The sequence below is a fragment of the Drosophila obscura genome, unplaced genomic scaffold (genome assembly GCF_018151105.1).
Source record: "Drosophila obscura isolate BZ-5 IFL unplaced genomic scaffold, ASM1815110v1 contig_37, whole genome shotgun sequence".
Lineage (NCBI taxonomy): Eukaryota > Metazoa > Arthropoda > Insecta > Diptera > Drosophilidae > Drosophila > Drosophila obscura.
The window spans coordinates 467766-493678 of NW_024542825.1; the positions used below are offsets into that span (position 1 = coordinate 467766).

A 25913-nucleotide genomic window follows, 5' to 3' on the forward strand; every position below is an offset into this window, starting at 1 on the left:
TCCTGTTGCATTTTGTGTGTGTGAAAATAAGAAGAAAATTCGTTAACGAACCTTTTGTTTGGCTTTTGTTGCTTTTGGAGCTGATTTCCAGCCGCAAGTTTTTTGCCCCTGCTTCTCTTTATTTTGGGAGGGGCTCTGATGCACTGCTTAACACATTTTGTTTGGCCTCGTTGTTAATTATGCAACAGCCTTTTGCTGTCTGTTTTTTTTTTTTTTTTTTTGAGTGGTGGTATCCGTGTCCATAAGTATCCGTCAGAGCATAGGCAAAGGGGGATGGATCCAGAGGATCCTTGCATGGGGAAAGGAGTTTCCAAACTAAATGAAAACTGTCAAATGAACCGCAATTGTAATTGTGTGTGTGCGTGTGCGTGTGCGTGCGTTCTTCTGCACAGTTTTCCACATTGCATGCATGTTGTTGTGGCTTTGCCTCTCCACTGGCAAAATGATGTGTGCCATGGCACACAAAAACTTTCACCTGTTAATGACATTGCACAAGCACACAAAGCGACAAACACCGAGACACGAGACACGAGAAGATGAAGAGGACACCGAGTGGCGCCACAGCATACAGACAGACAGACAGAGAGACAAACCAGAGATCTAGAGAAGCCCCGAACCGTAGTCAGACCTCAGACCCCCCCCCCCCAATCCAGTTGGCAGACTCAGCAGAGGAAAGCCCCAGCCAACAGCAGAAGCCAACTATTCTCCTCTTTTTTTTTGTGTGTGTTTTTTTTTTTTTGCATTTTGTTTTGGGCAAAAACTTTTGCTCGAAAAATTGTTCAACAACTAAAACTTTAATTAAAAGTGGAAAATGTATTATTAAAACCAGAAATAAAGAGCAAAGCAAATGGATCATCAAAACTTAAGGCATTAGACGAAGTGCCAAATACACTAACGTCTGCGAATACATTTTTGTGGAGAGAGAGAGAGATTAGAAGAGATATTTAAGATCTGCATAGGTGTTAGATAGGGGAACATCTGGCTACCACACGAGCCACTAGAAAGATACTCGTGGGTTGGTGATTATATATCTATTTATAACAAAAAATATGACAGTTAAGGGATTTTTCTTCCAGGAGATATGTACGCTTAAAAATGCCTTGACAATATGTTTTCCGGGGCTGCCTTTACCCAAATATTCCTGCAAGAATTTTAGGCGAAATATTCACAGAATTTCCTTACGATTGCGCAGAAGAATGCTGAGAATTCCATGTAATGATAGATCTTCTTAAATATACATAAATAAAGCTGAATAATGGTTTAATTTATTGTTCAGATAATTGTATTGGTTCTCAAAAGGAATGGAAATATAGGAATAGTGTTCTATTTATCATATAATATATATACCATATATATATATATGCTATACATACTATATATCATGGACAAACTTTTATTGTACTAGAACCCTAACTTATTTGACTTATTTATTTAATTTTATTTATTTATTGTTGTAGCTTATATTTAACTTTGGTTTTTTTTGTAGTTAATTTGCATAGCATAAAGCCATAAACTCTGTATATTTCTTAACACTAAAACCCTACCAAAACCTCAACTAAATCTTGCAGCATTCACAAACCTCTTCAGTAATCCCAGAGAACCCCCAGAGAAGCCGCCCGCTGCCTGGTGCATTTCCATTGTCCAGTGTTCCATTTGGCAAGGAATCAGAATATAGTTGCTATAGTTTTCTTTTACCCCCCCTCCCTCTCTCACTCTGTCTCTCTCCCTTCCTCTATGCCTCTTTCACCTACAGACATTTTGTGGGGCAAACCAGCTGGGTGGTAGGGTGGGGGGGTTATGGGAAGTGCGTGGACATTGATGCAATTGCAATGTGCATTTATTCAACTGTAAATCAATAAATTTTAATTAAAATTGCAGCCATACGCAAACGCATGGATGACCCGACGACCCAATCACCCACAGAGTCGAGTCGGTTGGGCCCGCGCTGTGCGCTGCTTCTGGGCTGTGTCGTACACGGATATATCGATGGATATATGTCGTACACATTCCCCATGATACATATCCGTTGTCACACACGCACACGCACACGCACACTGATAAATGAAACATCAAAATTTTGGGGCAGCGTGGCAAGCAGCAGGCAGACTGACAGAAGGGGTGGGCGGGGTGGTCGGGCGAACGACGATCCTGGAAGCGATGACCAAAAGCTCATAATGCGCATTTCCGCTTTTCGGCCGCTAAGCCCCCCCCCGCTCAGCATATAATTTGACAAGGTCGCATCCGCACTGGAAACTGCCTTCCCTCCCCCCCCGCGCTGCCCTACCCACTGCCCCCCTGCCCAATTGGTGCCCTGATAATTTCGTTATGCATTTCGATTTCGGCAATTGGCGATTTGTGATTTTCGATTGGAGTTAGATGGCGAATTTGCCGATTTCGATTTGTGATTTGTGTGTGTATTTTGTGTGTGTGTGTATTTTGTTTGTGTGCGTGTGTGTGTTTGGTTCGAATTGCAGCTACAATTACGGACATACGCTCTCCATGTGCAGCTCAGCTGATGACACCCACACACACACACACAGCCCATTTGCATTTGCATTTGCATTTCCATTCCATAGTTGCCCCTTGAGGCGTTAAAACTCTCTCCAAGCCACAAGGAATTCTCTGTGCATTCTGTGTGCATTTTTGTATTCAAGGATATTTTCGTATTTTCAACAGCAGAGCACAGCATTTCCGTTACGAGGAAAATAAACTAAATTTTCATTGTCGTTTAAGTGGACTGTTCTTCTTCTTTCAGACGATGTGGAGCTACGTATTTGATTTTATATGGAAAATAGACATATTATGTAGTATGTGAAGTGAGAATTGTGTGGTACACAGAGTAAATCCATTAGCGCTGGAAAATGAATGCTAAAACGAGAAATTTTGTTAACATATTTACTTATATTTATATATATTTATTTTGTTGTTTATTTATTATTATTATTTATTTATATATTTATATTATTTATATTTATATATTTATTATTTATTTATTATTATTATTTATTTATATATTTATTTATTTATTTTATTATTTACTATTATTATTTATTATTTATTTATATATTTTTTGCATTATTATTGCACGTCGAAAAATTAACTTCATTACCATTGTGGATTGGTGGAGTATGTCTTCGAGATAATGAGTATATAAGAAGTACATAGCATATACATAGCATATGTGGGATCGGGTTTAGTGTAGTGTATTCCGATTGAAATAATAAAAGTCCCGGCAGGTTGCTTGGAATGTATTTAGATTTAATGTTTAAATTGTATGGTTTGGATTATAATTATATATATAATATATTATATATGTATATGTGCATAAGATATTTGATTAATATAAATCGTTGTTTCGTATTTTCGTCTTGATTTCTTGAGAGCATCGTTTCTGCTGCTTACCATACCCCTCCCACATAAGCCATAATAATTTTGATATTCATATCGAATTAAAAAATCGATTTATTCCATTCGATTTATTCGTCTAAATTATTATTTATACAGAAAATTGATGAATAGATTATTTCTTGCATTTGGACTCGCATGCTATTTGGGATGGGAAATGATTTTCGTTGCCACCACACCCACCATATATGAACACTTTGCAAGTGTTCGAGTCGGGATAATAGGTATAGGTGGGCATGTAGGCTAGGCACACCAACTTACCATGTCCGTCTGCGGCAGGCTTTTGACCACAGACCGCTAAACGAGACATTAAGATATGTTATTTGTGATATATCAATCAATTTCATTTAACTCACGATCCTTTAGGCCAAGAGCAACGCCAAACAGGGTCAAGATAATGCCAGCAATAGAAATAAAATTCATTCTCGTTTTGGATTGTTGCTCTGTTGATCTTCCAGCTGATGTGAAGCTACTACTAAAATTATTTTGTTCATATATATACTGGTCAAGCAAGTAACGAACCGAAACGGGAATCATTAAGCGAATTAAATTGATTCAAACTTAATATCGGAACCGAGCACGGATATACTTCAAACCGACCAGTGTGGAACCATGACCTAAAGACACTGTGGCCTGTGCTGGAAGCTTTCCACGAATTTCAGTTTCAGTAAAAAAGTTTAAATTTTCAATTGAATATATTCTTTTATTTGTATTTTTATTTTATTACTCCTTGCATTTGTCCTCGCATTGTTTTTTGGTTATGAAATTATTTGCGTTTATTGGACATCCATTGAATATGAACCTTTTGCACTGTTTCGTCTCGGGATAATATGAAAAGCGTGGCTCATAGGCAACGCAAGCACCGTTTGCGGCCGGTGCTTCATCACAAATCGCTGCAAGAACGCAATTTTATTGGGATGAAATGTTTCCATACTTTCGTTAAATACTCACGATGTTTTGAGCCCAGTGCAGCTCCAGAAAGGGCAAAGAAAATGCCAACGATTGCAATTAGTAGCTTCATTCTCGATGCGTGTTGGTGTTCTGTATCTTTCAGTTGTTATGGAACGACTAAGCAAGGAGCAGAGAGTGTCTGATGTTCTGGCTTTAGTTCTGGAAAATTTCTGTTATATAATAATCATTTATTATACCCTTTGCTTTAGGGCTATTTATGTTTCTTGTAGAGTTTGGGTGATTGTTTTGGGGGATCTTTTTTTTATACATTTAGTATCTACTAAATCATTGATTAAAGGCAAAATTTTTTGCCTACAAGGGCTTACATCTGAATATTATTTATGGATAGGGAAGGGTCTCACAGATTCTTCATAATATTTTCAACGAACTTCACAAAGATTTTCCGTACAATTTAGGAATTAGTTAGGGAATTTAAGTCAATATCCGTTGCAAACGCACCGTCACAAGAGGATAACACCCACACACCAACCCAGACAGCTATCTGTCTACCTATACAGATTATTGTTGCGATTAACGATTACATTTTTTAGATCTTTATGGCTAGAACCTGTAGCCAAAGAGAATATATATTATATATAATATATATAATATAATATAATATAATATATATAATAATTGTTATATTATCTTTGCTGTAGCAGTCTTTACTTCTTGTGGTTTGCTTTTGTTTGGAAGGTTTTTGAAGTTACTTCAGAGTTTTGCTCTGCCTCTGAATATCACGAAAATATTTTTGATATTCAGTGTTACTTATAGAGAGATTTACAAATATTTAACACACATTCTGCATGGATTTTTTTTGCTCAGCTATAGCAGCACTTTTATTGTCAAAATATATAATTATTTGTATATATAGTATTTTATGTGACTTCAGACATGCTCTTACACCCACCTATGGTATGGTAAATCGTTTATTTAGAATATGTACTTGTAGCCAATGGAAACCAATTAAATACTCACTCGTATTTAGGCTGTGGCACGTGCAACGGCTCCATGTCTGGCCCCATGATGCCGCTGTCCGCCTCCGCAATCTAGTATTATCGTTGTGTCGGATATATGGGAGCAGTGCTGTAGACCACTATGCCTGCCGAGTGTCGAATCCACTGGCATTGGAATGCCTGAACCTGATCCTCTTGGCGCAAGCAGCGATTGTTGGCAAATCAACAGCTCTGTGAACACATCGGTGCCACTGCCGGTGAGTGTTGCTCCTCTGATTTCCGTGTTCCCCACACTGCCCCGCTGTGTGCTGGGCAGCCAATACAGCCGCAGAACTACGAAATCTACCAAATACAAATTTCGAAACAAATACAGCCACAAATTTCCAACATTTCCAACGACATGTTACCCGAACACACAAATTTTTAATACTAAAACTAAATTTAGAGCACGAAAATTGAGTAATGTTTTCGCACAAAAGGCCAACTTGGATAATTCCGTTTTTCCGTTTTTAAAACGGGCCAGGCCTCCTATTTTAATTTTTTGTTTATAATTGTTTTTTTTTATGTTTATAATATTAATATTTATAATATACATAATTATAATATAATAATAATAATTATAATATTAATATATATGTATGTATAATATTAATATTTGTTGATAGTTAAAATTTTTTTAAATGTTTTTGTTTAACGAGATGTTTTTAATACTAAAACTAAATTTAGAGCACGAAAATTGAGTAATGTTTTCGCACAAAAAGACAACTTGGATAATTCCGTTTGTTGGGCCTCCCATTTGAATTGTTTTTTTAATAATTTTTTTTTTTGTATTATTTAGAATATTCATATTAATAAATTATATAAATATAAAATATACTGATATTAATATGTATTTATAATATTAGTATTTATAATATTATTTGTATATATATGTTTGGTAATTTCAGACATGCTCTTACACCAATCTATGTATGGTCAAAATGGTATAAATAATTATAATTATAAATAATATTTACAATATTAATATTTATAATATTAATATTTACAATATTATATTTACAATATTAATGTATATAATATTCATATTTATAATATTAATATTTGTTCTTAGTTTCAATTTTTTTTTAGTTTCAATTTTATTAGTTTTTATTTTTTTAATGTTTTTTTTTAACTAGATGTGAAAGATGAGTTTTCTAACTGCATTTTGTACTCATGCCAGAGCATATAATATTGCAGATACAGCCCATATACATTGTTCCTATTTTGGGAAATATTTTAGAATATTTATTTTTTTATGCTTAAGTGATACTTGAGTGGATATGAGTATATCCTAGTATATTTACTGTTCGTTTACTATTATTTATATGTTTATTTTTCTTGCAATTTAATGGGGTATCTGCTCTGGCTCTTCTATTACATAAAAAGTGTGCATAAAATATCAAAAAAATTTATGAAATTAGAAATCTAAAATTTTCCCTTATTTTTCTTTTATTTGCAGAGTGCTTGCCAGCTGCCAGATCGTAAGTAAATATATATATTCTAACAAGCGTTAAGTAACGTTAAGATCTTTCTACCCAAGGGGTATGCTTTGGTCGTTGCATTCCCCCACAAATCTAAAACTTTATTTGTGGAGTTGCTTATTTGGGTTTTGTTGCTCTTTCGGTTTATTGTTGTTGTTCTGTTTATTTGTTGTTGTCATTTGTGTTGGTTTGGTTTTTATGTTTTTCCCTCTCTCGGCTTGCGCATAATTTATTGTCAAATTATTGAGCTAATGAAGTGAAGTGAGAGCAGAGCGCCATGCCGTGATGCCGTGATGCCGCGATGCTGTTTTGGTGTTTCCTTGTTTGCGATTACCAGCAAAATTTATGCAGGAAATGCAGCGCGCCCAGGCCCCAGCCCTCTGCCTTCTGCTTCTGACTCTTGCTGTGTGGCTGCTTGCCGCCTGCCTTCATCATAAATCTTGCCACGAGTCAAGCACAAGCACACACACACACACACACACACTTGCAACAAATCATCTTGGGCAGGTGGATTGGATTGGTTTGGATGGGTTGCTTGAGGTGTTTCGATTGTGTGATTTGAGTGCCGATTGAGCAAGTGTTTTGCAGCTGTAATCGACCTTTGATTGAAGTTGAATGGAGCGACTGGAAGTTGGTTTAAGCTACACAGAGATTGTGAATATATTTAGGGCTGTTTTGGGGGCAGGGGGAAACTGCTCATGAGCAGCGCCTGTTGCACTTAGCAATGTCCAAAAATATTTAAATTAATTTATTGCATACACAATATGCCCCCCCCCCCCCCTTATTTTCCTAGCTCAACTTTTTCCACTCCCCCCCCCCACTCCCGCATTGTAAACATTTTTCGAAAATTTCATTTCTGGTTCATAAACAAGCCAAAAGTTTTCCCCCGCCCACCACACACACACACGGAACCGAACCGGTCGCGGAATCCTGTGACGAATTGTAATACAAATGAGCCAAAACAGTGGGAAAAGCCATTGCTCACCTTTTATGCCCTTTTGCCGCCTATGCATGCCCCCCCCAACCATCATAGTTTTCCCCATTTCCCGGCACGTCGTTTAGTGCAACAACTTAATTTGCATATCAGCGCCCGCCAAATTGCAGGCGGCATGCAATGATTGAGGGTGGTGGGAAGGGAAAGAGAGGGAGGGTGGCAGGCAAAACTCTGACTTGGCATGGAGCAAATGGAAAATTGTTTTGCACAGCCTGTCTGTGAGTGCGAGTGTGTGTGTGTGTGGAGGAAATTCATTCGCATGCAAAGGCAGCGAACACACACACACACACACACATACACTTCATCAATTTGCCAATAAACTTGTGAGTACTTTGCGCAATAGTTGCCAACATTTCAATCAGGGCAAACACTCGACAGCGAGGGAGAGCGGGAGAGAGCGGTAGCCCACGGAGAATGATTTTGCCCTTTGGCTGGCTATGGTGGCAGCAGCATGGTGCGCAGGGGGCGCAGGGGGTGTGTGCTGAATCTCCACTGAAACACTTGTGCGAACTTTTCGAGTCAGCGCAAAAATTTTATGCACATGGCATAAAATCGAAATCAAAGTTGTTGCTGATTTGGCGCAAAATTAACAGGCAAAGCAGGCGCGCAGGCCTTGCTTGAGCCTTCAATCTCAGGAACTGCTTCGTTTCGTCCTTTCTTGAATCGGGGGTCTCGGGTCCCAATGTGGGCAATTAAAGCGAAGACACCCCCCCACCCCTGAACATTTGGCCACTGGTTTTCCCCCACTGCAGTGCCCACTGGCTGCTCTCAGCCATTGCTCAAGGGAAGTTCTGCGCTCGCCCGTCTTGACTCAAATTAAATTTGCATTTCAAATTTCGTTTTTGTGTGTTGACATCGTCGCTGGGGAGGGAGGGTTGTGGCAGCGGGGAGTGGGCAAAATCAAAGCATTTAGTTTTAGACAAATCTATGGGGCAGTAGTACTACTACTACCAGGAATAACAACAACACAAACAACATAAATGGTGGGGAAAATTATTCAGAAAAGAAAACAAAAAACAGAAAGAACCCAAAAGCAGAGCAACGAATAGACCCAGTGACCCATTGCTGAGCTTAAATTATGAGAGGTTTATGGTTTATTCGAGAACTGTAGAGGAGGAATCATAGTTACAATCCACCAACAACGGATGTCCATAAAATTTCATATTTCACTTTATTTATTATTTAACATTTTATTTAACTTTAAATACTAAATAAATAAATAATACCTTAAATAATACCTTAAATAATACTTTAAATAATACAAAAATCAGATGGAATACTAACTAATCGGTGCGCCTTTTATCTGCCAAGAAGTTGCTACGAATGCCACGGAATTTTCTGGATTTAAAAAGTAGAATGAGCAACTTTGAGTGTTAATTCTTATGCCTGTCCTAGCAAATTAAGTTGAGTTGGCTTAGACATGCTAGATCATCGTCGTATTGCAGATATAGTAGGTCTACCATAGTCTCAAGTTATCCCTGAAGCTACTGCAGTTAATCCCATAAACAGGCCAACAGAAAAATGCATAAAATGCCACTCCGATTGTTTGGTTTATTTCGAACCAATAAAGAATAAAGTACTTGAAAGTTATAAGCATTAAAATCAGCCACTTCTATCGCTCTGCCAAGCCACGCCACATAAGCAGCATACCCTCCAGGCAGTTGCTCCATAAATATCGGGTATCAAAATATCAGCAAAAAAAACCAAGAAAAAGAAAGCAAGGGAAATACTTGAATGAATAAGCAGGTGCGTTCCATCCTCAGCCGTTGCCGGCCACTGGCCACTGGCCACTGGTCCTGCATATAAATCAAAATAATTTCGTTGGCTGATGTAATTTTACAGCAGAAGGAACAGCACGGGAAGGGAAGGGAAGGTGTGGCGGGCGGTGGGGAGTGTATAAATCAGTGGGCAGAAGGAGGAGCAATAGGAGGAGGAGGGAGGGTGGCAGGCGAAGGGAGCCGGCAGTCGAAGGACAAATCATGAAAAGGACAAATGAAGTGAAATTTAAATGATTGCTGGCATACTCGGAGGCGTTTCTTGAACCACTTATTTTCACCTAATTGCACACTCGAGTGGACAGACGAGACGATGCTGCTGCTTTTTCCAGTTGGTTAGAAGAGGGTGGAGAGGCAGGGAGGGTTGGTGCTTAGGGGGAGGGAGAAGGTGGAGTACTAAAACCCCACAACCATTCCCATGCCAAGAGACGTTCAGGGTGTTTTTTTTTTTTTTGGTCATTTAATGTTGCAAAATATTTGGCAAACATTTTGGATCCACACCCGGCTTTGGATTTTCTCTTTGGGTGGGTTGATAAGTGGATGGAAATCTATGTCAAATAAATGCGTGTGTGTGTGTGCGTGTGTCAAAATCATTTATGTAATCTGTAAGCACTTTCTGGCGTGTGTGTGTGTGTGTGTGTGTGTGTCTGTGTGCTGGTGACAATAAGTGAAAACCAATTATAAAGCGGCATAAGAAAGTGAGAGCCGGAAATTGGCAGAAGTGTCACAGAAGGAGGAACGTGTCAAGCCCACACACATGAAGCGACATGTAAGCAGGAAAAGCTAAAGTGAGTGAAAATCCCTGAGTGCAAAGTGGAAAGTAAAAACCGCAGGCGGCTCATTAAAGGCGCATCCCCCGCCCCAAGGTTTTTTCTATACTTTTGTTTTTGTTTAATTTAATTTCATTTAATTTTTTTGTGTGGCAAAATGAAAATGGAAAATGCAAATTAATAATTTCCTAAATGGGGCTTCAAGTACAAGTGCAGTCCAGTGCTTGTCGAACTGCAGCCGCACTAAAAACTAAAACTAAAATTTTCAATTAAAACTTGGAAACGAGCAGAGAGCTGAATCTTTGCTGAAGGTCTTCATCAGCGGCTGTAGAACTGTAGGGGCTGTTAAAACTGTTGAATCAAAGAAAAGTTTGCGGTTAGTTGGGCCTCGAATAAATTTTACTAGATCGAATGAACCTTAAATATGTGGATGAGGATTTTTTATAATTTTAGACATTGCTTTAGATGTGCACTAAATCGTATTTTAGCAGCTCGGACGCGTTTCGTCAGCTCAGTCTTTAGCGAGGCGCTGAAGGAACTTAATTTTCGGTGCGAAAAACAAAATACAACGTTTTGGGCGAAGTACAAAAGTTGGTGCCTAAAAAGCAAAAACAATATACATGGCTTGGACATGACAAATATTACCAATTTTTTTATTTATTTATTTATTCCTGCCACAGATCTAATAAAAGCCGACACTAAAAATATTTCTAAATTTCTAATTATGGAATCCCTTGATTGATTTCTTTTACTTGCTATTCGAAATTCAAATCATTTTAAGTATATATTTATTTATATTATAAATATATTTATATACATACTTATATTTTATATTATTTATATTTTATTTATATTTTATATTATTTATATTTTATCAATTTATATTTTATTTTATTTATATTTTATTTTATTTATATTTATTTAATTCTTTCATGTCCATTTACTGGCATTTGTAGCACCGCTTAGCATAAACATTAATGTGTTGTCGCCTTGGCCGATATTTTCTCACGCACACTTCATTAATAAAAACTAGATAGTATCACCCATACCCCCCAAATCCCCCGCCCTAAAACACGCAATTTGTCCCATCAACTTGTGTTCGTCTTGTGCTTCCCCAAGTCAATTTTCACAACTCAATCAATCAGAAAACTTAGACAAAATGCTGCTCAAACTGCTGCAAATACATATGTACATGTATGTATGTATGTATGTTTGTGTGTGAGTATGTCTGAAGTTCAATAAACTTTTTGCCCAAAAAAAATGCAAGAGGGAAACCTCAAAGTGCACTCGATCTGTGTGGCCCATGCCCCATCCCATCCCATCCCATCCCAAATGACATGTCGACAAAAGCAATGATTCCTTTTGCGGAATGGGGTGACCCATTCCTGGGGATGTTCTTCTTACTCGGAAAATGCATCTCCCCCCCTCCCATGCCAGCACCACAAACGTTACGCGCCTCGGAGCCGCGCGCCGCTGCATGTCATGACATGAGCAGGAAATGCGTTTTCCGACGCCGCCGCCGCTGAAGATGGCTGGGGGAAAGCGGAAAAGTGGAGGAGTAGGTTTTGGAGTTGGTTCTTGGTTTTCTTGGTTGGGTTTACGGTTACGGTTTTTTGGCTATGCCCCGTGCGCCGTTAGCCGTGCGCCATGCGCCTTGTTCCCTCTGTGCACCAAAGCGCAGCGCCATAAATATTTAAATTGTGGATGGAAGGAAGCTCTCTCTCTCTCTCTCCCTCCCCCACCCACTCTCAGCCCCATTTACGCTGGTTGTCTGGCGTGTTGCTTGCCGGCTTATTTTTTGACAGTTATCGATTCGCTTCTGGTTGATGCCTGCCACTGCCACTGCCGCCACTGCCACCGTCTTGACTCGAGCGCACCTCCACGCGACCGACTCGGAGACGTTTTATCTTGCCGCCGACTCGCTTGCAATTCATTTCCTAAAATATGCATAAGAAGTGGAAGAAGAAGAAGAAGGTACAAAAAAAAAATATATCACAGTGTGGGGCGGGGAGAGGCTCAGGGGTGGGGCAGGGAGTTCTATGGAAAAGCCAAAGAAACGGCATCATTACATTGGATACGCGCTGTCAAGCGGCTTTGCCACGCCCCCACTCAGAAAAAAGGGTAAACCCAAACACAGACACTGAAAAAAACAAATAGGGAACTTAAACATGAAGAATAAAAGGCCAGAATTAGGCTTAGAAACAGCCAGCAAAATACCGCCCAAACACAGTTAATTTTGAAACATATTTTAAACGGTTATTGGTACAAAAAAATCTGTGCTAAAATTTAATGATTTAATAAATTAATTTAATAAATTTAATAAATTAATTGAATAAATTTAATAGATTAATTGAATTAATTTAATAAATAAATAAATAAAATAAAATAATAATAAATAAATAAATTAATTTCATTAATTTAATAAATTAATTGAATAAATTTAATAAATTAATTGAATAAATTTAATAAATTAATTGAATAAATTTAATAAATAAATTAAATAAATTTAATACATTTAATAAATTAACTAACAAAATTTAATAAATTTAATACCCGCATACGGACAGGGGCATATACATAGCTAACATGCTTGAGAATACAGTCAAAATACTCAATCGTCGGCTCAGCCTGCCTCATGGCTCAAACGAGAGAGCGGACGCGCTGGCAGTGGCTTTTGAGCGCTTTCTTATGGGCTGTTCAATAAAAGTTTTAGAGAGCCAAGATAAAATGTCATAAGTAACGCTGAAATAAGCGTGTACCATAGAAATTTAGGGGCAGAAAAAGGGAACAGAGGAGAGGTAAACTTTCATTGAAGAAGAATCAGAAGAAGTAGAACCAGAATCTCTCAGTCAGTATCTCCTGAATTTACCAGTATCTACAATACATTTTGAGGCAATATTTGCAATGATAGTTTTATATTTTCAATATGTTTAATATCAGCTCGATCTCTAATTAATTCTTTGTACTAGTTTTTTTTTTTTTTGTTGTCTCAGTGCATGAACCGCATTCAATATGTTGAGAGTTATGCAGCATAAGCCGTCGCGCCGCCCGCCCCTGCTCTCGCACTCATTTCCTTCGTTTCGTTTGGCGGCAGTTGAAAACTTTGGCAGCGGCAGCAACTCGTTTGCCACTTTGTGCATGTTTAACTTTTTAGGCAACCATCCCCCCACGCCCCCACCACTGATGCCACTCTGCCACACCCTTCGCCTTCCCCCTTTGCTTTGATCAAAAGTGACACTCAAGTGGTGGTGCAAATGTTTTCCATTGAATGCAATGCAAGCAAAACGTGTCTGAATAAAAAAAAAAAAAAAACTCCCAACAACTCAATTAACAAAAGACAAAAATAGAAAAAGCCCTCAAGTCTTTTTTTGGTGAAGTTGTTGAGCCTAAATGATTGAGTAGCGACGACTCTCCAGGGCGAAACACTTTTTGATTGACCGACCAGCGTCGTGTTTTCTTTTTGCATGTATTTAATATTTGCTGAAGTCTCTCCACGCCACCTCAGTGCACTTCACATCGCCCTGCGGGTAAATCGTGTCGTCTCTGATGCATAATAGAAGAAGTGCAAATGCAAATGTTTGCCAAATATTTACAAAATTCTCAATTAAGCCAAGGGAAAAACAATGAAAATGTGTAAAGATTTATCGAGGAATTAGGCAAAGAATTTAAGTCATTTAAAGTTTGAATATTTTTTTTTGGTCTTTAAAGGATTATTTCTATTGAATTAAAAGATTTATCAATCCAACAAATATTTGTGCATTTTATTTATCAAAATTGTTGTGTGCTGATGCAAATCAAGTGGCAAATTGACTTGCCAAGGGATAACACAATTAAAATGTGAAAATTACACAGTGATTAGTGAGACATTTTTTGGGCTAAAGAAAATAGTTTGGATGTATTTTTGGAAGTATTTTGTGGAAGTATTTTTAAGAGTTTAAAATGTGTAACACAGTGTCAAAGAAATAAACCAATGAAAATTAGGCAGTGAAATTAAATATAATTTAAAGACTCCGATTGATAGAGCATTTATTTCATAATTTTGTGTAAATTAAATAAAATAGTACACAATATTTTGCTATCAATTTTAATGCTGCTAGAGGGATTTACCCCGCATGACTAATGCCAGAACCCTTGATTTCTTGTTTGAAACTGAGTTTTAATAAATGACTCACTAAAATCAATTCATTTGCTGCCTTTAAACTTTCATAAAAAAGCTTTTGGCAGCGCAAAGCTTAGATGCAGCAAAACCAAAATCAATTGGCGCTCTTATCTATCGATAATAAAGTTCAGCTATCGATATATGTCATTATTAAACCACACACCTTTCATATGACTAATCCCACACGGCTCAGAGCTTTTTTGGGGATGGAGTTCCAACCGATAAGGGACTTTTTGATATTTTAACATTTAGTCAGAGCCAATTCCAACGCAATTTATCAGTAACCAGCGATAAGTCCAACCATTTAGACGTGCCAAAAATTTAAGCGTAGAAAGAGAAAGAGAAAAAGAAAATGCCACCACCACACGATCATTGCGGCGGACCACCACCCCATCGTCGCGGGCCAACCATCAAAGTGCAGATCGCTGCACCCTGGCCACGTCGTCATCGTGCACCGCCACCACCCATTGTGGTGGTGCAGCAAAGACCGCCGCCGCCACAGCAAGTGGTGGTAGTGCAGCAGGCACCGCCGCCATATGGATACTACCAACAGCCGCCGCCACCACCAGGACCACCCGGCGGCGACGGTCACTATCACAATCCGCAGTACTGAAAAAAAAAGCGTGCAGAGCGGCAGAACCAGCAAAGATGAATTTATTTTTAGCAGTAAACAAAAATGTATTAAAAAAATATAAAATATTTGACTAAAAAAAATTGCCTAAAGATTAAATGTTTGAATGGCAAAATATTTATGGCACAACAGGTGTTTGTTTTTTCAAGGCTATTTGTACACTTTTAGTAGATAAAAAAATAATGTAAGGCATCAGCATTATTTCTTGTATTTATTGCGGCACCGAAACGAATATTTATTTGCGGCATTTATTGTTGCAAATAATCGCAATTTTTAATGCAGATTTCATTGGAATTTCTTAACAATTAATAAAGGAAATCAAAACAGCTTACATCAGCCTTTTTTCTCTATTTTTCGTTCTTTTTTTTGCAAAATATTTCTGCCAAAATAAATTTTGTAATATTCGATTTGTTTAGTTTTTTTGTAGACCTTTTTTCTACATTTTCCCCACACAGTTTTCCAAAGCATTTCCCTGCTTATCGCACAGATAAGCAAAAACGATAAGCAATGAATCTGACTCTGATAATAAGGTAAACAAAAATCAGGTGAAAAGAGGTGAAAGCAACCACAAGCCAACCGATCAATATATACGACGAATACCCAGCCATGGCTATCGAGCAAGGCAGTCTGCTCGCTATCAGAACTCGCACATCGAATGACTCAGTCTCAAAACCCACGGTCTTATCTCTAGCACACTCACACTCACCCAGCTGGAATAAATGCGGCAAAGCCCCGCCAGGCCACAAAAAATCAGATTGAATGCCCCTTCCAGTGGCATTGCTGGGGTTTGGTATGGTTTGCTTTCAGTATTCAACGCGTTGCTGTCTGGTAAGGATTGTTTTGGAAGAGTTGTGGCTGGGAACATTTTGTATACACTGAAAATAGGCAGGCATGCGACCATACTATGAGGATCCATGTGGCTGTCCTCCTCGTCATCACCATGGTCGTCCAAATATCGAAATTGATGTGGTTCCCAATTGGGGTGGCGCATACTATCCGCCGGCGACTCCGGCTCGGACCGAAGTTGTCTACGTAATGCCAGGGGCATCATCCCCCTATATGCCCCAAGCAGCTGCTGGCCCACAGTTGATGATGCCACAGCAGCCATATGGTGGTGGCATGACAATGGCCTCCGCGGGCTACTATCAGCAGCAGCAGGGCTACGAATATCAGTATCAACAGCAGCAATATCAACAGTATAATCCATATCCACAATATCAGCAATGGTAGAGTAGAGGAGGGCAAGGACACTGGCATCTTTCATCTGTCATCAAGGGAGCATCAGGCAGGAGTCTCTGGAGCATCAGGCAGGAGTCTCTGGAGCATCATCAGCTGCAGCTTGTGGAGTCTCTGGAGCATCAACTGGAGCCTCAGCTGCAGCTTGTGGAGTCTATCTAGAATCTATGGACAGAAATATGTGAATCAAACTCAAATTAAATTTAAAAAAAAAACAATGTTTAAAGCCTACAATAAAAGTAATTCCTATAAAGTGTAAACACAAGCAAAAAGATAACAAAAAGTTCTCTTTAATCTTTGGTTAAGGGAATTGTCAGCGAACGAACGAACCCATGGAATAGATATGATATGCCACTGATATTGAAAGACAATAATGATGATCAATAATTTATATACATACATATGTATATATGTATATATAAATATTACGCACTAAAACTTGCTGAAAAGTGTTGTTCTTTAGAATGTCTGGAAGGCTCTATTCGCACAGTAGAAATACATTTCTATCTGTTTATGAGTGCATATGTACATACATACTCGTATGACTCGGTTACTGGCGCCACTTGATGGTGCAGTTATCTAAAAACAAACAAATGACTTTCCATTATTTGTATTGAATTGAGAAAAGACTTTACATATATTTTATTATTATATTTTATATATTTTTATTTTTCTACTTCTACGTAGGCGCAAATTAATTAATGGATTTCTGCAACAACCGAAACTGAAATCAGTAATTTGCAGTACCTGTACTGATGTAGTTAGGAATTTGCAGTGGTGAAATACATGCGCTGCTATCCAAAATTCTATCACAAAAATGTACGTCGGACCAAAGACTCTATAACACAGAGTCTTTGGTCGGACACATGCAATAACGAGCTTCCCATATCGTTTTTCCTATTATGGTTACAATCTCTAATACCCAAAAATTCTAGAGCATATTCATTTACGTCAAACAGATACAAAATCAATATTCAAACAATTTTTAGGAAATAAATAAAACAAAATATATAATATAAATACAAATAAAATCCTCAACAGATAGAAATCATTTGCAAAATTTCAGAACTTGGGGTATGAGAAGTATTCTTTATTCTTCAATGTATTTATGTCTACCCAATCATTCTCATTAAATATATATATTTGTATAAATATCTATAAAATTATTCATTTGTTCCATTAGTTAATTATTATTATTAATTATTATTATTTAGATTTTTGAAGTCCGCCTAATTTTATGAAGTATTTTCATGTATTTATGTCTTCACATCTATTCACTCATTAGATCTATCTAGGTGTATATAAATATCTATAAAATTATTCAGTTTTTCTATTAATATTAATAATACCCTCTAAATTCTTTTTAAATTTATCTGTCCTTCCCCTTTACCGCAAAAATTTGATGATTCATTGTAAAACCCAAACCTTGAACCTCTCGAAAATGAAATTCACACCAAAACTCACACCCCTCCCAGCCCCCCCTAACTGGAAAATATTTTATCAATATCTATATATATATTTTTTATCGAAGAAGACATTTATTTCACCTGACAAGATAATAAATTTAAGCTTCTGCACAAATAGAAATCAAAGCAAAAACAAGTGTGAAAAATTCCCCGTAATTAGCGATAAAAGAGACCTTAAATAGTTAGGCAAAGGCCAGTAGAGCCTCAGTACGAGCAAAGAGCCAAAAGGAGCAGCAACTAACGCCAAAAGGATACCAGCCGAAGAAATCGAAACAGCAAAAAAACAACAAAGCGACACAGCAATATGCCGTACTACGAGGAGGAACGTCGTCATCACCATCATCATCATCATCATGGTGGCCGACCCATTGTGGAGGTCGACATCATACCCCCAAGGCTGCCCCGCCCCGTGATTGAGATCGGTGTGGGTGGTCGCCGTCCACCGCCGCCCATGGTGGAAGTGATCACACCCGCAGCTGTGTACCAGCCGCCCTATCAGCCACAGTACCAGCAGCCGCAGCGACCCATTGTCGAGGTGGATGTCGTGCAGCCCAGCAGGCCCTTCATTGAGTTCAACATTGGCGGTCGTCGTCCGCCCCCAAGGGAGGAGATCATCATTGTGCAGCAGCCGCCACCACCCAGATGGTAGACTGGCAAATGGAAGTGGAACTGGAACTGGAAAATGCCATCAACGCCATCAGTTAATTGGAAATCCGTTTCAAATGTTTGTTTAAATAAGTTAAATGCATTTTATTTTATTTTAATTGAAATCTACATGATTGCCTTTCAATGTTGTTTGTCCTGTGTCCTTTGGTGTGATTGTACTTTTATTGAAATGTACATACATACATATAAAACATATATAAATGTTAATGGCATAAATATGAAAATTAAACTGTTTGGCAATTGTCATTTTTTTTTTTTTGTTCTGATTGTACTTTGTAACGGAAATGATTGATGTCCTTTTTGGCCCGCAGTGTTGGCTTATCAATTAGTGTACAACTATTTGCCATGTACATTCCATCGTGGGTTTTCCCTCTCGCTTTTTAATTTTAATAAAATCTAAACTGCAAAATGGCATTTGTTTTGGTTTTTTTTTTTGGCTCTTTCTCGATTCTTTTTTGGGGCACATTTGGGGCATTAATTTGTGCAATCAATTGCTCTTTTAGCATCGCCTGATCATTGCTCATATTGTAGTTGATTGCTTTATGAGAGGTCTTTAAATGTTGGGAAAATTTTTTAAATATTTTATTTTTAATTATATAAATATATAATATATATATTTTTGATAGCGATGGAATCTTTAAGTAATAACTCGACAAACCCTTTACAGGATCCCCTTGAATGGCAATCACAAGAGCTCTACGTCTTACACTTTGCTGCAAGAATTGTGTTCAGCAAGGCAACACTTGGTCTGTGATGTATTTCCTTCTACTGAATAAAGTATATATATTAAGTATGGGTATATATTTATATTTAGTGTATATTTATTGTAGATGGCATAGTATTTTATGGTGCATATATGGGTTACATTTTTATATAATTTGTTTCGCTAAAATTTTTGGTAAAACTTCCTAAAAACAGATATGTGAGAATAAAATCAGAATTCCCTGATAATATAAAAATATAATCTAACAATATAATAATATAATATAATATAATATAATATAATATAATATAATATAATATAATATAATATAATATAATATAATATAATATATATATATAATATAATATAATATAATATAATATAATATAATATAATATAATATAATATAATATAATATAATATAATATAATATAATATAATATAATATAATATAATATAATATAATATGACAACAAAAGAATTTTTTTTTTTTTTTAAAATGATTTACAAAACAATTTTTATAAATATAAATATATTTATAATTAATTAAATATTATATTTCCTTATAGTATAATTTTCAAAAATATCTGATAGGTATAAATATAGGTATTTATGATGTTTGTTTTGTAAATCATATTTTTATTTACAAAACAAACATCCTAAATACCTATATTTTTTGTTTTTGTATTTAGTATTTAAAATCTTTTCTGAATATTGAACATGTAACAAATAGAATCCATAAGAAAAAAACTTTAAAAAATGTTTCAAAATTTTCCATAAATTGTGGTTGTTTTATATATCTGTTTTATATATATATCATTCAAACATACATATATTTCTTATAAAATAATCATACAAATTAAATCTTTCTCTTTCTATATTGCAGATAAAATTAAATGGGTTCATGGCTGGTATGTTGTTCAAAATATATTCTTAATAATTTCCATTTCTATTGATAAATCAATTTCAATATGTTGCTTAAATAAACCCTAAAATGATCCCTTAATATCCACTTTGAAGTAATAATAATGACTCACCGAGCTGCAGCCGATCTTGAGGTAGCCCCCGCGATGGTTGAGGACACCCATGAGTCATTAGTTTAGGCCTTTGGCAAGCACACAAAGTGTCCAAGAGTTAGAGCAGCCCTGGCAAATGAATCACAGTCGTCGCTATCTACTGACTCTGTCTTTTTTGCAATAGAGACTGCATGGAAATTGATCCATCAATGTACGTGATAAGGGGGGCCCTAGAGGATTTACTTATCGGCGGGGACAACTAGAACTACTAGAAAAGAATATATAAATGAACTGAAATTACTGAAAATTAAACATTCAACGAACGCCAATCGAGCAGCGAGGAATAACAACGCAAAGAATATCGTATCGAAGAACTATGTCCGACATTCAAGTTAATGTGCAGTGCGAGTGCTACCATCGTCGCGGATTGTTGTATTTTGCCAATCCGCTGGCCTGGGGACGTCCCTGTCGCCGTTGCCGTCGCATGATGAGCAGAAGCAATATCGTTGTGGTGCCCACACCGATGGCAGTGCCAGCCGCCACCACTGGGCCTTGCTGCCACACCACCACTGTGGTGCAGGGCACACCAGCAGCCAACTACCAGCAGCAGCAGCAGCAGCAGCAGTATCCACCGATGAACGTCTCCGCTTTGCCACCAAAGTACGACCAGGCGGTGGCCTCCTACTAATCCCACTAAGGCTGGTTCATTCCTGATCATTTGTAACCTTCTGTGCAAATAAAAATCGTTTAAGAAACATTGCAGAAAAAAAAATCAAAAACAAAACAGAAAAAGTTGTCTCTGTACCAAAAAAATCCCAGCAGAGACCTTGTTAAATGAGAATTAATTGGCGCCAGCATCAGAACAGAACAGAACACCCCAACCAAAAAAACAACAGCAACAACTACTTTGTGCAATTAAAACAAATTGTAGCCAACAGATAGAACAGCAGCAGCAGAGAGCAGTAGCAGCAGCGAGCAGGTTAAATCCACAGAATAAGTTGGTCTTTTTCTTGGCATACATCATGGGTGTAGTGCAGTGTAACTATGTGTAGTTTTGAATACCCTACAAGACGGGTGTAAGGATTGACTAGCATGAAGCATATTCTATTGCAAGGCAAGAGGCTTGGGAGGCTTGGGTAACATAAATCTATCAGAGATCTATCAATTGTTCATTATCAGATTAAAGTATTTATTTGAAAATTTAAGATTTATCAAAGGATTGCTTTAGGCTTTAGCTTTAGGCGCACAAAAATTAATTTCCTACAGATATGAACAGATAAATCTTATAATAATATTACAATTTTAATATTATATTATAATATTATAGTATAATTATATATTATATATATATATTATAATTATAATAATAATAATAATATTAAAATTGTAATATTATATTATAATATTATTAATTATTAATTAATTAATTAATTATTAAAATTTTAATATTATATTATAATATTATTATTATATATGTATGTATATCTGTAAGTGTTAATGGGGGAAAAAATTAATTTTTAGGCCTCCAAAAATTAATTGCTTCCCCATTATCATTAACAGATATGAACAGATATAAACTAATAATAATATTAAAATTGATTTAGGTCACTCTTTAACTGATCGAAATGCTGCAAAGTTTTTTCCCAATTATAAATCCTTTATTGTGGGGTATTTGCCAATTCGTTTCTTTTATTTTCTGTGCTTTATTCTGTGCTGTCTTTTGCACCTTAACAAAGGTCTAACTGGCTTAGCAGCATCATAAAACTTTTCTGCACATAATAATTCATATTAAACTTGCCTCTCCCTCCCTGCCGCTCTCTCTGCCTCTGTCTCTGCCACTGCCTCTCTATCTGTGGCTTTGGTTCTGGCTGTGGCTGTGGCTTTGGCTGCTTCTTGGCCAGGTCAGCCATGCAGCCAGCCAGCCAGCCAACCAACCAACCAGCCAGCCATTCATTCACTCATTTATAGCATGCCGCTCCTCATTCATTTCATTTCATTCATTTTTGCAAAACAAAGGCTGGCAACACCCGGAGACTAAACACATTTCGGTGAACCTCCACCTCCACCCGGTTGCTGGCTGGGGGCTGGGGCTGGGGCTGTGGCTAGAAAAGAAGACTAAAAGTCGGCTTCACTTTGGCTTTTGTTGAGGCTCTGCAGGGCGAGGGTTGGATGAGAAAGTTACTAAAGGCGTGGCTGGCGGGATGCGTTAGGGAAAAGTCCAAAGCTCGCAGAGTCAATGTGGAAAGAATCCTCAGAGGGGCGCAATAATTTTTTATTCTTTAGTTTTGCCCCTCCAATAAATCATAAATTCTTGTCGCTACCCTCTCAAACTATTACCCCTCAAACACAACCCCTCCCACCATTACCCCTTTCAGCAGGCCACCTGTACAGGATTTACCCCCAACCCTCCCTTAACCATTATCCCCCATCGCATGCCTCATCAGACTCTGTGCGACCTGCTTTCGCCCTGTTGCTGTTGTTTTATAAACAATGAACATATTATGTGTAAACCCAACAACAATAGCCTTAGGAGAGAGAGAGAGAGAGTAATAGGGTTAAGGGTTGAGGTGAGGTGAGGTACTGCCAGACTGCCAGACGGCCAGACGGACTGCCTCTGTAGTAGGCCTGTAGTCAAAAAACAAGGTGTTTCCGACAATTTTTACTTGCCCCGGAGCGGAGGCCGCCACTGCCTCCCTCTCTGTCCCGTCCCGCTTTGTGTGGCCGTTGACGTCAACGTCATTGTCGACCGTTTAGCATCTTGGCAAAATGGCATGCCATTATGGAAGAAAATTATGGCAGCAGTGTTGGGCAAGGAAAATCAGCCTTAGAACCCCCACCAAAACAAAACCCAAAAGTGCCTGAAGTTTTCACCGGTTGCCCGCTGCCTACTGCCTGCTGCCTCCGTGGGCGCGCCTTTGTTTCAGCATTCTAAAGTTTTTCTTATATTTATTTTTTTTGGTTTTTGGAACCTGCAGTTAGCCTCAAATGATTTCCTTCTGTTAGCCCTTGAGTGAATCCTTTGCTGCTTAGCTTCACTGCTTATCCCATTCTAGTGCTTGCTGCTCCTTTGCTCCTGCTGCTCCTCCTGCTGCTCCTCCTGCTGCTGCCAAATCATTTTATGACTTAACCTTTTGTTATTCCCCTTTTGTCTGCCCCTCTGTACTCGTTTTTAGGTAGGGGGGAACATTTTTAATTTTGTTTCCGGTAATTTACACTCTATTACAAAATTTACTGCTCCCTCGCTGCTCTCTCTCTCCTACCCTCTCTGCTCTCTGCTCTCTGCATATTTCCATCACTTAACTAGCTGCCATAGATTGTTTAGGAAATTATTTTGGTCATTCAGCTCATCAGCATTTAGGGGAAAAAAGCAGGCACAGAAGTATCAACAGGAACCGGAGTACGAGCCAGTGCCAGGCTCAGCACGAAGAGGCATCATCATCATCCAGGGCGTATGAGTAACCTTCCATGCAGATTGGCTTTGTCTATGGGCAAAATCAAATTACATTAATAACTAGAATTGGGCATAAATCAGGGGCTGCTGCACTCCACTCTCTGACCTGACATGCATCCTCTCACAAAATTTCCCCCATGGAAAATCTGTTGTGTTTTTGCACCAAAAATTGTCTGGTAAAATTTTAAACAAAAATCCAAAGACCAGAACCCACACACACATACACACCCCCAAAAAGGAAAGGTGCTGATAGAGAAAACGTAGAGAAAAACCACAAATTTTTGGGCTAAAATTGTACAGCAGCAGCAAACTGGAGTTGGTATTGGTATTGGTCTTGGTCTTTCCATACATCCATCCCACAAACAGTTTTGTGCTGTGATTGTTCATTGAGGCATAGGGGAAATCCCTGAAGGAGTGGCAGGAATATGTGGAAGGAGACCAGAGACCAGAGACCAGAGACCGACCGACCACACTGAGACGCCGCCTTTCATAGTTGATTTTGTACAGCACAGGGTGTGGGGGGTGTGGGCAGTGCCTGCTCCTCTCTCCCACAAAATGTATGAAATGTCTATTCTAATCCGGAAATTAAATTCCATTTAGAAATTGTCCTATACAAAATGTTTGGTCAGACGTTTGGGTACATGCTCCTTCTCCTACTCCCACATACACGTATGTGCATATATCTACTGTTTGTTTATGTGTGTGTGGGATCCTGGATAACTACAGCCAACCAACCAGCCAGCCAGCCATCTATATGCTTAATTTATGGTGAGCCACTTGTTCAACCAGAAGCAAGCGGCACAGTCTACTTTTTGGCCAGAGAACTTAACCCAACAAAAAATATTTGTAAATGCAGGCTGCAAGGCTAATAGTTTTTAGTCCCATTTTTAGAGTAAATTTTACACACTTTTCATGCGCACTTAAATTAATTTCCAGGGCTTCAATAGTAGCTTGAATATATTTAGTTACATTTTTTCGATAGTTTACTTTATTTTTAGGCAATTTTATACCTTGAAAAAAAAAAAACAGAAATAAACGTATCTGTGCTTTCCACATAGTTATGAAAATATTTTCCATATAAATTGTCAAGCAATCAAAGCATTACATGCCGGTTTTTCCATTACAACAAAAAGGGTTAAATTGTATGGGGCCTGGACTTGGACTGGGACCAAGACAAATTCATTTGCCAATATTTTATACAATTAAAAACTTTGCCTGAATAGAGCCAACAAAAATGACAAAAGCCACACATGAAAAGGGAAATAGAGTGGAGAGATTCCGGATATTTATTTTTGTGCACAAAAAGGAGTGGCAGTGGCAGTGCCAGTGCCAAAAGGTAAAATGGATCTAAATAAAATATTCTCAAATCTGTAGGCATCGGTTAAGGCAAACTAAAATGAGCTTTGTGCAGGCACTTTAATATGTATTTACCCCCAGCAATTTTCTAGAGTGGAGAATGTGAGTGTGGTATATCCCTTTTTTTTATTTTTTATACATATAACGGGGAATGACACATAAAATGTGTCAACTAATCAAATGGGCGACAGATGGGGGATATAAGTATTTTGTGTTCGTACCTGCAGAAGGTAAAAGGCTCAATCAGAACATCAAACTGCCAGCCATTTGTAGTACGAGAGTGCGTGTGGGTGGGTATGGGTATGGATGCATCTTCTGTAAAACCCTAATGCGACAAAGCCATTTACTTTATTTGTACATTTTTTTATATTTTTTTTCAAATACTCTTTTCAAAAAGGGTATGCTTAGTTCTGAGTAGAAAAAGCAGCAGAGCAGGGCCTGCTTCTCACGTGAGAGTTTTCCAAGAAAAAGGCTTGTCAAGCAAGTCTTTTCTTTTGGCTTTTCTGTGGCTTCAAATCGTGTGATATGTTTATGTATGTAAGTTATTATTTAGGTATAGTTTTATTGATATTAAATCGCGGTGCACAGGTAATGGTAAGAATAATTGGGCTTGCTGTAACTGCTTGAAATCGGCTGATTTCTGCTGCTGCTGCTGTTCAACGCTACGTCCGGCTGTTTCGATTATCTTCTTACTACACTCCTTCTGCTGATCTTCTCTGCTCTGTTCTTCCTCTGCCTTTGTTGCGTATCTGCTGTAGCGTCTCGCTCTGCTGTTACTGCTGTTGCAGCTGTTCATCTACTGTTACTGCTGTTCCTCTACTGTTACCGCTGCTGCTCTGCTGTTACTGCTATTCCTCT

At 37.9% G+C, this 25913-nt stretch overlaps 6 protein-coding genes and 1 long non-coding RNA gene across 7 annotated transcripts; 4 read left to right on the forward strand and 3 right to left on the reverse strand.

The window, feature by feature from the left end:
* Nucleotides 1–3447: 3447 nt before the first annotated feature.
* LOC111079918 (male accessory gland serine protease inhibitor-like) lies at nucleotides 3448–3875 on the reverse strand. The gene is made up of 2 exons (XM_022375260.2): nucleotides 3762–3875; nucleotides 3448–3702 (listed from the first exon to the last, which is right to left on the reverse strand). Exons 1-2 carry the CDS (start codon nucleotides 3826–3828, stop codon nucleotides 3521–3523), a joined length of 249 nt encoding a protein of 82 aa, XP_022230952.2. The 5' UTR covers nucleotides 3829–3875; the 3' UTR covers nucleotides 3448–3520.
* A 224-nt stretch (nucleotides 3876–4099) lies between these two features.
* LOC111079928 (chymotrypsin inhibitor SCI-I-like) lies at nucleotides 4100–4486 on the reverse strand. The gene is made up of 2 exons (XM_022375270.2): nucleotides 4357–4486; nucleotides 4100–4298 (listed from the first exon to the last, which is right to left on the reverse strand). Exons 1-2 carry the CDS (start codon nucleotides 4424–4426, stop codon nucleotides 4129–4131), a joined length of 240 nt encoding a protein of 79 aa, XP_022230962.2. The 5' UTR covers nucleotides 4427–4486; the 3' UTR covers nucleotides 4100–4128.
* A 677-nt stretch (nucleotides 4487–5163) lies between these two features.
* LOC111079943 lies at nucleotides 5164–5811 on the reverse strand. Its single transcript, XR_002608416.2, has 2 exons — nucleotides 5335–5811; nucleotides 5164–5266 (listed from the first exon to the last, which is right to left on the reverse strand). It is a non-coding gene; the product is annotated as an uncharacterized LOC111079943 (long non-coding RNA).
* An 8981-nt stretch (nucleotides 5812–14792) lies between these two features.
* On the forward strand, nucleotides 14793–15480 carry LOC111079909 (leucine-rich repeat extensin-like protein 3). The gene has a single exon (XM_022375250.2). It carries the CDS (start codon nucleotides 14883–14885, stop codon nucleotides 15141–15143), a length of 261 nt encoding a protein of 86 aa, XP_022230942.1. The 5' UTR covers nucleotides 14793–14882; the 3' UTR covers nucleotides 15144–15480.
* A 479-nt stretch (nucleotides 15481–15959) lies between these two features.
* LOC111079894 lies at nucleotides 15960–16674 on the forward strand. Its single transcript, XM_022375225.2, has one exon. The coding sequence runs from the start codon at nucleotides 16053–16055 to the stop codon at nucleotides 16389–16391; it is 339 nt and encodes a 112-aa protein (XP_022230917.1). The 5' UTR covers nucleotides 15960–16052; the 3' UTR covers nucleotides 16392–16674.
* Nucleotides 16675–18165: 1491 nt separating this feature from the next.
* On the forward strand, nucleotides 18166–18943 carry LOC111079884 (forkhead box protein B2). The gene has a single exon (XM_022375214.2). It carries the CDS (start codon nucleotides 18168–18170, stop codon nucleotides 18510–18512), a length of 345 nt encoding a protein of 114 aa, XP_022230906.2. The 5' UTR covers nucleotides 18166–18167; the 3' UTR covers nucleotides 18513–18943.
* Nucleotides 18944–20555: 1612 nt separating this feature from the next.
* On the forward strand, nucleotides 20556–21031 carry LOC111079900. The gene has a single exon (XM_022375237.2). The coding sequence runs from the start codon at nucleotides 20625–20627 to the stop codon at nucleotides 20934–20936; it is 312 nt and encodes a 103-aa protein (XP_022230929.2). The 5' UTR covers nucleotides 20556–20624; the 3' UTR covers nucleotides 20937–21031.
* Nucleotides 21032–25913: the final 4882 nt, after the last annotated feature.

Coding starts and splice junctions, on each gene's coding strand:
- LOC111079918 (XM_022375260.2), bottom strand. CDS start 3,828: ATGAATTTTATTTCTATTGCTGGCATTATCTTGACCCTGTTTGGCGTT. Junction 3,703..3,761: donor TGCTCTTGGCCTAAAGGATC/GTGAGTTAAATG, acceptor TGTCTCGTTTAG/CGGTCTGTGGTCAAAAGCCT.
- LOC111079928 (XM_022375270.2), bottom strand. CDS start 4,426: ATGAAGCTACTAATTGCAATCGTTGGCATTTTCTTTGCCCTTTCTGGA. Junction 4,299..4,356: donor TGCACTGGGCTCAAAACATC/GTGAGTATTTAA, acceptor GCGTTCTTGCAG/CGATTTGTGATGAAGCACCG.
- LOC111079909 (XM_022375250.2), top strand. CDS start 14,883: ATGCCACCACCACACGATCATTGCGGCGGACCACCACCCCATCGTCGC.
- LOC111079894 (XM_022375225.2), top strand. CDS start 16,053: ATGCGACCATACTATGAGGATCCATGTGGCTGTCCTCCTCGTCATCAC.
- LOC111079884 (XM_022375214.2), top strand. CDS start 18,168: ATGCCGTACTACGAGGAGGAACGTCGTCATCACCATCATCATCATCAT.
- LOC111079900 (XM_022375237.2), top strand. CDS start 20,625: ATGTCCGACATTCAAGTTAATGTGCAGTGCGAGTGCTACCATCGTCGC.